This window comes from Phycodurus eques, chromosome 21 (assembly GCF_024500275.1).
Source record: "Phycodurus eques isolate BA_2022a chromosome 21, UOR_Pequ_1.1, whole genome shotgun sequence".
In the NCBI taxonomy this organism is placed as follows: domain Eukaryota; kingdom Metazoa; phylum Chordata; class Actinopteri; order Syngnathiformes; family Syngnathidae; genus Phycodurus; species Phycodurus eques.
This window is the reverse complement of record NC_084545.1, coordinates 125,109-137,188: the sequence shown is the minus strand read 5'-3', so window position 1 is coordinate 137,188 and position 12,080 is coordinate 125,109. Positions and strand designations below refer to the sequence as shown.

The 12,080-nt window shown below is 46.7% G+C and overlaps 1 protein-coding gene across 10 annotated transcripts in view; it reads left to right on the top strand.

The window, feature by feature from the left end:
- The window catches only part of abi1a (abl-interactor 1a), a 40,041-nt gene that overhangs the window by 17,866 nt on the left and 10,095 nt on the right, over nt 1-12,080 (top strand). For 6 of the 10 annotated variants that reach the window (XM_061665941.1, XM_061665938.1, XM_061665943.1 and 3 more), the window contains exons 3-6: nt 7,814-7,990; nt 9,791-9,805; nt 11,025-11,128; nt 11,690-11,842. In XM_061665941.1, the coding sequence (XP_061521925.1) occupies nt 7,814-7,990; nt 9,791-9,805; nt 11,025-11,128; nt 11,690-11,842 (449 nt within the window). The remainder of the gene's footprint in view (nt 1-7,813; nt 7,991-9,790; nt 9,806-11,024; nt 11,129-11,689; nt 11,843-12,080) is intronic. The other 4 variants (XM_061665939.1, XM_061665944.1, XM_061665942.1 and 1 more) reach the window with 1 other exon arrangement.

Below are 12,080 nucleotides of genomic sequence, written 5' to 3'. Positions count from 1 at the left end.
AACTTTGTTTTATAGAGCAAGGAAAATCCGCTAGCTTTATGGGTCATATCATATAATTTGATCAATCACGGTAAAGACATGGCCCTTTTTGAAATGTAATTCATTTGACTGATATGAGTATTTAAATTATTGGCAGTTGTCATCATTCAAATGATTATAATTGTTTCAGAGAATTTTATTTTTTATTTTTCAAACATGATGTGCAACATACAGTATTTTCTGAAAATGCTCATTACATTTTTGGATGTATAGGATTTTTCTTCTATTCCTTAATTTGCCTTTTCCATGAAAACGAACACCAATAGATCTATCTTAGTGTCTTCAGTTTGTTCTTTTACAAATGGTCCGTGATTGTCACTCACACTTGCCTGCACAGTGTACAATCGCCTAGAAATACGAAAGTTGAAGCCGATTTAGCTGGGGTTCACTGTATGTCTTTATCCCAGCTCAGCAAGCGTTCTCACTGCTCGTGTGTAGCGTTCGAATGACTGCGCTTCAGTGCGTTTTCAGAGACCCACAGTGACACCGCCCAATGGTGGCAAACACACCACGCCGCATTAGTGCACCCTCAGTGCCCAATTTGATTTGTCAAGGGGGCCAAACTGAACTGAACTGCAGCGTAAGCCTCGAAAGAAACCTATTTGGCCATCAGTGCAGATTTCCGTTCTCAAGGTTTGTTCCTACTTGGAAGAGCCGTCCGTCTGTGTACTTGAGGTCATTCCATTAAAAACCGTCCTGACAGCACAGCGACGCGAAAGGTCAAGCAAATTAATCCCGGTGAAGAAGAAGTTGGACACACACATGCTATCTCGGCACGGTAATCCATCGGCTTTTGAGCGTTTAATCCTCCTCGGAAGGTGTGCGGCACCTTAGTTAAGGATTCCAAATTAAACTGAAGCTCACTGTTGATTTAGCCAAGGAAAAACCTTTGAGGGGTGTGACATGGAACAAAGCTATTAAATGCTGGTACTGGTACACATCTGGGAAAACGGGAGTTTTATCGGTGAATTATAATGTCAAAATTCAGGTGGCTGTGCACAATGTGGTGCGGTTCCTAATTGGAATGATTCAGCCTTGCCGGAGGTCTGCGCTCCACCCACTGCCATTGGAGTAAAATTTTGAACTGTAATGAAGTCCCTCAAGCTTGAACTTCTATCAGAACCTTTTCATTTCTGCAGCAGCAGGGGGCTCCATGCCAGTAATGCCAATGAAGGCATTAAAACATCAGACAAGTCAAGATAAGAGCCGCGGCCGATAGACTTTGTCACCATGACGTCACACATCCGTTTGGCACAAACTCCATTGGCGCAACTAGAAACGAACCCTTCCATGTCATTTGACCAAGACGGTCATTGAGAAAACATGTAACATGAGGATGGATGGATGGAAGGGGGACAAGTCATTTGAAAAATAGAATAGAATTGGAGAATTGACTCATTCACTGCTGTGGATGTTTAAATACGTATTGGAATTTTTTTAGTTGAATTCAACCATTACTGCCACTGAGGAATATAGTCGTCGTGTACATTTTGCAGTGGCTAGGTGTGGGGGTCCCGCCCAGCTTGTCTGTGAAATTCAACTTTGTAAACCACTATAATGACTCACAGATCCCTGTAGATGGCGGTGCAGCAGCGCTTTGTATTTGAGATCAGTACAACTTTTGAGTGGAAGACAAAGTTTAGGCGGTGAATCTCAGCTTGTCACGTCAATTACGAGGGAGAGAAATACCAACACGTTGGAAGTCAGACAGGTTTAGGCACCTCACACTCAAAACACAGTGTGTTTGTGTATGTATGGTTGACAGCGTATGTGTCGCGGTAGGTAATAAAAAGTGTGCTTTTTAGATTTTTGTTCAGAAAACATTTTTTTCTGCGTAAGCAGCAATCTATTTTGTAAGAAATGTCCTATTAACTGGAAAAAGAAATTGTCTGAACAATAGAAATCTAAAAACCTAATAACAAAAACAAGACAAGAGGAACAGAATGGACGTAGTAGAAAGTTTGTCGCGATCGTGAGAAAACATGACGCAATTGATCGAGTGAATGAAGAACGGCTTGTACTGTAAAAGAGCCACTGACATTGAACTCAAGCCGTTTGCGAGCAGCCACACCCATTGAGTTTTGCTTAATCAAAGAAAGACAACCCAATCAAACATTTTCTACACACCGGTGGGAAAATGTCTTCCACAAACCCAATGATGGAAGTTTGCTTCACAATCTGTCCCTTGAGAAGTGGCTACTATTTACTATTAAACATTTACAAAACCCACTGGGTGGTATTTGCTTGTGCTTTTCCCACATCAACTATCTTGTGTTTTCCCTCCGACCGAGCTGTGCGTAGAGTGCCAGGAATTGTTTTGCAATACGCTGAAGGTCAGTTTTTCATCCAAATGGAGGAAAAAGTGGACTTGTGGGACTTGGGCACGAGTGCGGCGGAAGCTGGCGAGCAAGCAAAGGCAAGACCTTTAAGAAAAAAAAAAAAAGGAAAAGCACATTCATACACTTTGTTGCAGTCAATCTTGGTGAATACCAAGGCCACTGGACATTTTTGTTACCATGGCAACAACGTAGGGGAAAGATTATGAAACTAACCCTTAAAAAAATAAAATAAAAATACAAATAAAAAAGCAGCTCATCTGCCGCCTTGTGCTGCGTGTGTAGTGGCTCTTAAGAGGCTGTCAACAGGGAGAGCTTTGTGTGCGCAGAGGAAGTCGACGCCTCACTCAGACAACCTCTCGGTGAAACTGCGTGTGTGTATGGCATTAAAATACACAATTTAAAGACCAACAATGACAAACGTGTTTTAAAAACGAACAAACAAAAAAACTTTCTCAATGGTCTTTGAGCCGTAAGTTATGCAACTAAAAATAAAATGACGCGCTGACTAAGCAGTTTAATAGGCGGGAATGAATCTGCATGCGAACGTACACTTGTGGCTCACTAGTTGCTTATGCACTGAAGCATTACAGCAGGATGTAGGATGTAGTCTCTCCAGCGTGTCCTGGGTCGTCCCCTTCAGATGGGAGGCGCCCGGAACACCTCACTGGGGAGGCGTCCGGGAGGCATCCGAACCAGATGCCCCAGCCATCACATCTGGCTCCTCTCGATGTGGAGGAGCAGCGGCTCTACTCTTTAGATCCTCCCGGGTGACCGAGCTTCTCACCCTATCTCTAAGGGAGAGCCCGGACACCCTGCGGAGGAAACTAATTTCGTCCGCTTGTATCCGGGATCTTGTTCTTTCGGTCACGACCCACAACTCGTGACCATAGGTGAGGGTAGGAACGTAGTTCGACCGGTAAATCGAGAGCTTCGCCTTTCGGCTTAGCTCCTTCTTTACCACAACGGACCGATACAAAGTCCGTATCACTGCAGACGCTGCACCGATCCGCCTGTCGATCTCCCGTTCCATTCTTCCCTCACTCGTGAAAAGGACCCCAAGATACTTGAACTCCTCCACTTGGGGCAGGATCTCATCCACGACCTGGAAAGGGCACGCCACCCTTTTCCGACTGAGGGACCATGGTCTCAGATTGGGAGGTGCTGATTCTCATCCCAGCCGCTTCACACTCAGCTACGAACTGCTCCAGTAAGAGTTGGAGGTCACGGCTTGATGAAGCCAACAGAACCACATCATGTGAAAAAAGCAGAGATTCAATACTGAGGCTGCCAAACCGGACCCCCTCTACGCCTCGGCTGCGCCTAGAAATTCTGTCCAAAGTTATGAACAGAATCATTGACAAAGGACAGCTTTGGCGGAGTCCAACCCTCACCGGAAACGAGTCCGACTTACTGCCGGATATGCGGACCAAATTCTGACTCCGGTCGTACAGGGACCGAATCGCCCGTATCAGGGGGTTCGGTACCCCATACTCCCGAAGCAGCCTCCACAGGACCCCCCGAGGGACACGGTCGAACGCCTTCTCCAAGTCCACAAAACACATGTAGACTGGTTGGGCGAACTCCCATGCACCCTCGAGGACCCTGCCAAGGGTGGAGAGCTGGTCCACTGTTCCACGGCCAGGACGAAAACCACACTGCTCCTCCTGAATCTGAGATTCGACTTCCCAGACGGACCCTCCTCTCCAGTACCCCATAATAGACCTTACCAGGGAGGCTGAGGAGTGTGATTCCCCCTGTAGTTGGAACACACCCTCCGACCACCACCCCAGTCTGCCAATCCAGAGGCACTGTCCCCGATGTCCACACGATGTTGCAGAGGCGTGCTAACCAAACCCTACAACATCCAGAGCATTGAGGAACTCCGGGCGAATCTCATCCACCCCCAAGGCCTTGCCACCGAGGAACTTTTTAACCACCTCCGTGACCTCAACCCCAGAGATAGGAGAGCCCGCTTCAGGGAACCCAGACTGTGCTCCCTCATGGGAAGGGTGTCGGTGGAATTGAGGAGGTCTTCGAAGTATTCTCCCCACCGGCTCACAACGTCCTGAGTCGAGGTCAGCCGCGCCCCATCCCCACTATACACAGTGTTAATAGTGCACTGCTTCCTCCTCCTGAGACGCCGGATGGTGGACCAGAATTTCCTCGAAGCCGTCCGGAAGTCTTTCTCCATGGTCTCACCGAATTCCTCCCATGCCCGAGTGTTTGCTTCAGCGACCACCAAAGCTGCATTCCGCTTGGCCAGCCGGTACCCATCAGCTGCCTCCTGAGTCCCACAGGCCAAAAAGGCCGGATAGGACTCTTTCTTCAGCTTGACGGCATCCCTCACCGTTAGTGTCCACCAATGGGTTCGGGGATTGCCGCGACGACAGGCACCGACCACCTTATGGCCAGAGCTACGGTCGGCCGACTCAGCAATGGAGGCGCGAAACATGGACTCAATGTCCCCCGCCTCCCCCGAGACGTGGGTGAAGTTCTGCCGGAGGTGGGAGTTGAAACTCCTTCTGACAGGGGATTCCGCCAGACGTTCCCAGCAGACCCTCACAATACTTTTGGGCCTGCCACGTCGGACCGGCATCTTCCCCCACCATCGGAGCCAACTCACCGCCAGGTGGTGATCAGTTGACGGCTCCGCCCCTCTCTTCACCAATTGCTGTTTGGTGCATAGGCACAAACAACAGTCAGGACCCGTCCCCCCACCCGAAGGCGGAGGGAGGCTACCCTCTCGTCCACCAGGGTGAACCCCAACGTACAGGCGCCGAACCGGGGAGCAATAAGTATACCCACACCTGCTCGGACTGGTACCAGAGCCCGAGCTGTGCATCGAGGCGAGTCCGACTATATCTAGTCGGAACTTCTCGACCTCACACACCAGCTCGGGCTCCTTCCCTGCCAGAGAGGTGACATTCCACGTCCCTCGAGCCAGCTTCTGTAGCCGGGGATCGGATCGCCGAGGTCCCCGCCTTCGGCCACCGCCCAGGTCGCACTGCACCCGATCCCTATGGCCCCTCCCACAGGTGGTGAGCCCATGGGAAAGGGGGACCCACGCTACCCTTTCGGGCTGTGCCGGGCCGGGTCCCAGGCGCTCTCCTTCGAGCCCCACCTCCAGGGGCCCCAGTGACCCGCGTCCGGCAAGGGAAACCTGAGTCAATTTTTTTGTCATCATCATAAGGGGTCTTTGAGCCGTGCTTTGTCTGGTCCCTACCTAGGACCTGTTTGCCGTGGGTGACCCTGCCAGGGGCATAAAGCCCCAGAAAATTTAGCTCCTAGGATCATTGGGACACACAAACCCCTCCACCACGATAAGGTGACCGCTCAAGGAGGGGCTTACTGAAATGTATCCATCCATCCATCCATTTTCTGAGCTGCTTCTCCTCACTAGGGTCGTGGGCTTGCTGGAGCCTATCCCAGCTGTCATCGGGCAAGGAGGCAGGGTACACCCTGAACTGGTTGCCAGCCAATCGCAGGGCACATAAAAACAAACAACCATCCGCACTCACATTCACATTCACACCTACGGGCAATTTAGAGTCTCCAATTCATGCATGTTTTTGGGATGTGGGAGGAAACCGGAGAAAACCCACGCAGGCATGGGGAGAACATGCAAACTCCACACAGGCGGGGCCGGGGATTCAACCCGGGTCCTCAGAACTGTGAGGCTGACGCTCTAACCAGTCAGCTACCGTGCAGCACTTTAAATTGGTCAATATTAAAAAGAAGAGATGACGCAGGGACTTAGCAATTGTATTGATTTGCAAACACAGTACATACAGTATTTCTGCCTAACAGCGACAATTTGTTGCTGTACTTCAGAATCAGAATCATCTTATAATTCATTTGAAAAATACTTGGTAATACTGTAGTATTTGTTGTTTGTGCTGTATGGAATAAATACCTCCTTTTGAGTTACGACTAGTACTAGTCTGTTTTCAGCAATTGTTACTCCAAAATGCTCCCTATCGAGGCGCTTTCTATTTAAACCTAAAATGTCAGCTTTACAGATGCCACACTGTGAACACAACCAGGACTGGTATAGAAATTGAAGGCACATATAGTCTAAAGTGACCAGCCATTTTGGTCTTGTTTTGTCTGCTCCGCACACTCAGAAAAATCCCCTTGAAGCTTTTGTTGGCAAGAACAAACATGAGCAGTGAGCCGTGTCGTCCGTGTGTGCGTCTCATGACATGACGTGACCGGCGGGCAGGAACAAGTGAGTCGGTCTGAGAATGTTGCGAAAAAGCTGCAGAACATGAATGGGGCTACTTTTTGAACAGGCCCCCCAAAGTTCTTGTTGGAGACTGGAAAGACGTGCTAAACTTTCGAGATTGGAACAGTGGTTCATCAGGCCACATTGACCTGCGCTCACCGCCGTGGGAAACAATTCAGCACTGAGGATTTGCTTATTCTGTCATCGTAATCCCGCCGGACGTGCTCGTCCCATTCCTGGTTGAGGTTTTATCAGCTCTCAAGCATTTTGTTACATAAGAATGTGTGGATCTGGCTTTGTTATTTGATGATGTGTCTTGTGTGTTGTATTACTGAGGGAAAGATAATCATTGAAAATGTACCTCATTTGTAAATCGGTGGCATTCCTGTCTGCTTTGTGTGCACAAACGTTGGTATGTAGGGTGTGTTTGTCCTGTATTAGACATCACAACAGAAGTTGTGCGGCGCTTTTTCCTCGTTCGACTTTTGAGGCGAACGAGGAAATCTGTTTGTGATCTGTTTCCCAACGAGTCCGCGCTACCCTTCAACTCAACACTGTCATTCATCTTCGGGGCAAAACCGCTTCTAGGATGGACACATTGGAGAATATGAGAAAGTTATTCTGCACAAAAAATCTTTACTGATATTATTCCACCCATTTTTTTTCCTTACACATTTCTCAACCAATTTTGAACAATACAAACTTCAAAATTCAGAACATTCTGGCTACTATTATTCCCATTGTGAAAATTCTCAGTTCTCAAATAATTCCCAAATTAATAGATTTAAATATAAGTCTCACTTTTTGACCGATTGAAAACTATTCCAACTTCAAAATCATTCAAGACATCTACGGAGCTCTTTCAGATGTTCTCCAAATATCCACATTTTCACAGTAAATTCAGCAATGTTGGTGGCTGATGTCGTTCACTACATCAGGCCTGATTAATTTCCTGCCTAAACGGGCCCCCGTAACAATCAAAACAGGAAGCAAAATCCAAACAAGAGAGAGGGGCTAAAAGTAACCGCCATAGAAAACGTGTGGTGGAAAGTGAATGGAGTGAGGTTGCCCAGGCCAGCAAAGTTAGCGGCGCAGTCCACCAGTATCTCAGTATCTCCGCTTTGGAACTCCGAGAGCTGCTCCACACACTGACGTGTTCATATATCTGTTCAAGAACCACGTGATAACTTGCTAATGATGTCGTTGACAGACCGTGGACATCCACAAAGAGAAGGTGGCCCGGCGGGAGATCGGCATCCTGACGACCAATAAGAACACGGCGAGGACCCACAAGATCATCGCGCCGGCCAACATGGAGCGCCCCGTGCGCTACATCAGGAAGCCCATCGACTACGCCGTCCTGGACGACGTCGGACATGGAGTCAAGGTGAGCCTTCGTCGCTTTCGGTATCTATCTTAGGCTGGCCGCTATGGCCTCCAAATCAGATCACATTTTCTTTGCCCAAAAATCCGGCTTCTGATTGTAACTGTTTTTTCCCTTAAATAGAATGATGACATTAAAAAAAAAACAGTTTTGCCTTTCCGATTTTACCATCTTGCTAGGTTTTATCCTGAAACCAAAGAAGGCTTTTAAAAAAAAAATTCCCAAAATTAACTCTATCCTCTCCCACAGAAAGAATAGATTTTTCTTTCTTTAGAGACAATATGAAGTGATTCCTTTAAGACAAAAAAGGCGTTCAAACACAATACTTAATACATTTGAATAAACATTTTAAATCCTCAATAAATGAACAAAAGCATTCCATTTCGGATTAATACATAAAACAGCAAAACAGCCACTGAACATGCAAAATTTACTTTTGTCCCTGAAAGTTAAAAGAAAATCCTGCGTGCAGTATATAGCACCCCGGGTACATGCCAAGTAGGTTGCCTGGTTTTAATAAAGCATTTTGGCAAGGCAATAAACAAACCAAAATCCAAAACAGAAAAAAAGGCAGCCTGAATTAATCGATTAATCGGCTGGCTCCGTCCTTCTCATTCACTCTTTGTCGCTACTCCACATGTCGGTTTTGGTCTCCAGAAGGCCCCTCTCGTGACCCTGCAGGAAAAATTTACTTGTGTGGGTTGGTGGGAACGCATCGGGGGTGGAGAGGAACAAAAAAGAGATGACATCATCCTGCTTTCAGAGAGAAAACTGAACTCTTCTGAGCGTTTTTGGGAAAATGGGAAACACGGACGGCATCCAAACTGCCTCCGTAGTTACGGTTTATGTTTCTCTCTGAACACCTTTTTTTTTTTTTTGGGTGGAAGACTTTGTGGGTAATTAGATTTGAAGTTGTGAAAACCGATGGCAACATTTGAGGAATTGACATTTTCACTTCCTCTCATCCACGTGTCAGACCAACGAGCCGATCGATACTTGCTACGGAGACGCAATATTAATTCCTACAGTATCCTACGAGTGCTGCTGTCAGTCCGTGTATTGAGGAGCTATCAACAATTGTTACTCACTGGCCATGATCAAAACTTCAATGGGTCTTGAAATGACATTCATTCAGGAGCAGTGGAGCGTTTGTGCAGGCGCAGGATCTCTTTAATACACCAAGAAAAGGCTGAGCTGGGAAACAGAAGGAGGTGCTCCTCGCTGCGAAAACATGCATTATTTAGCGGATACATCTGAGGAATTTTTATTTTGGAAAGTTTGGCTGAAAGCAGACCTCATATCCCTCATGATCCCATCAGCAGGGTCGGACTGACGTGAAAAATCGAGATGACGGGAGGTCGCAATGGACTGCGTTTACATGGTAATGGTAATGTAAATGCAGCACCTGCTGAAGCTGCTAACTTGGCGAGTGTGCGACAATAAACTCGGAACACCGTTTTCCCTCTTGCCGCTCGTGTCGCACCTCGGCCGCAAATTGCCCCCGTTTTCAGCAGCGCCGTCCCCTCCCCGCAAACGGCCGGTGGGAATGTTGCATTATTGATGAGCCACTTGACTGGATGGCCCCCGCTGTCTCTTTGTGACATTTACTGAAGCGTGACCTCGTTCAAAGGTGAATTCTTCTTATGTGGGTGCAGTGCCCGAGGTCGCTCTCGGCTCAATATTTACACGTTCCGTTCTCGCCGTCTCGTACTATGACTTCTGGTGATCTATTGTGGCCGTTTTGACATGCCCTCTTTCTGTCTTTCTCCTGTTTTGCACCCGCCCCCTCTTGCCCACACTAAGTGGATGAAAGCCAAGGTAAGTCTTCTGTCTGTCACATGACCCATTTTGCTGTAATAGAAGAGCAAAACCCTCACAGTGTCCCAACTCTTATGTACTCCTCGTGTTTCACCATTAATCAACCTCTAGGTGACCGTGTACAACCCCTACATCTCTCAAATGTGTACATGTTGTCATTCACCTTGTGTGTTCTTGTCCTTAAATGTCAAGTAGTTTAGTGAGAATTTTTCGAGGCACCCCTGACACTGCACACAGTAGGGTAGAACACGACCGCAATGCCATACAGGACCTCCAACAAGGCCAAACAAACACATTTTTCTTCTCCAGGATACTACATTTCCTCAAATAGTGGCAAGAGTGTTGATTTATTCAACTGCAAAAGCATTTACTAAGGCAGTACTCATAGATATTTAAGTTTGAAATGAAAACAAATTTCAAAGGGTGTCAAAGTCTGTTTACAATTTAACAAATCGCTGGCGTCGGGCGGGAACCTTCTATTACCAAATGTGGTCAATTTCATGTATTTTCACACATCGATACTACTGGTCATTCCCCAACATGGGCTGTTATTTTTACCAGTTATTGACCAAGCTAAAGTGTTGAAAATGGCCAATGCAATGTTAAGGACTCAACAAGTATGTGGTTTTTGTTTTTCTGAAAAGGGATTCTGCCTGACGCCAGCAAAATGAATTACAAAAGCAAATGAACGGCCCCATTTATTACACCTCGAGATGGGATATTATACAAGTCTATTGCAGTAAGTAGAGGAAAGGAGGTATTTATTTGACAATGAGTTTACTTTTTGAAAAGGCAAATAATTGAAGTATTTATTACAGCAGTGGCCACTATTTAAGGAAATACATTGTCTGATTTATTTATTATTCACTTACTAATTAAAGAAAACATATTTTTAATGCTTGTGCACTTTCAACCAAGGATAAAAAATCCGGGGTTGCGCCCTTCAGGTGAGAACCAAATTTGAATAGGGTGCCATGTGCAGACCTTTTGAATTAAGGCTTTTTTGAGTTGCTAAATTCTGGGAACAAAATTCAACACGTGACAACCCGACTTCCTTGGCGGAGATAAAAATTATCTGCTTGTTTGGACACAGACTTGTTTCTTCCGAGGCCTTGTTGAAACAACCCCCCCAGGTTTGTAGCCGTCACACGGCGCTTGCTGCTGTATAGACCTCTAAATGTGTGTTCTCTCTCGTGTTATGTCGCCCTCCCAACCACAGCAACACGGAAACAATCAGTCACTCCGAGCGGGAACACTATCGCGGACCAACCCCCCCACGCAGAAACCACCCAGTCCGCCCATGTCAGGGCGCGGCACGCTCGGGTAAGACTTAGTCACCGTGCAACAGGACACAATCAAATTTTTTTTACAGGCATAAAAAGTTAAGACCTGTTTATTGCGGGCATATGTTCCAGACCCATCTGCGATAGGTTGAAAATCCATCACACCACAGAATTTTTTGATAGTTCCAGCACACGCCCAAACACATTTCAACTCATTAAAACACAGTTTTTAAAGTATTCATTAGAGCCTGTTTGTACTCTCTCACTGTCAAGAATTAGTGCATTATCCTAATATCACTTTGAGGAAACGAAAAGAAGAGTGACGCGCTTGCTCGCACAGTTCTCCAAATAAGAGGCAGTGTGCTGGCTTCACAAAAGGTACTTAAACAATGGATATTTCAGTACGAAAATGTTCAACCAAAGCATCTTATAATAATAATAATAATAATAATAATAGTCCTAGCTTAATGCTAGCATACAATGCAAAATACAACAGACTGGCTAATGGAATTTAGCATAGATGTTAGCCCTACTCACTGCTTAGCGGCCCGCACTGACGTTCATTTGTTTGTTGTTTTTGTTTTGTTTTTTGCTGCTGAAGGCGAAACACATCCTACAAAACCTTGGAGCCGGTGAAACCCCCCACGGTGCCCAACGACTACATGACCAGCCCGGCCCGCCTGGGCAACCAGCACGGCGCGCAGCACAGCCCGGGATGCGCGGCCTCGCTCAACCAGAGGCAGCGGACTCACAGGTGCACTATTCCCCTGGCTAGTTCCCAATTTACCCACAAAAGTCTCGCGTGTTCACGTTTATTTGTACGCAGGCTGGCGCCAAAACCCTGTCTCATAGAAAATAATTAAATAAAGGTGCCAAAGAAGTACTGTATGTTGAAGTGACACATATTGACTGACTATCTCGAGGAGGAGCCAAGTTTAGCCTGAGTTGTTAGTGGAAACGGCAACACCACACGATAGGTCGGAGCCCGGGTT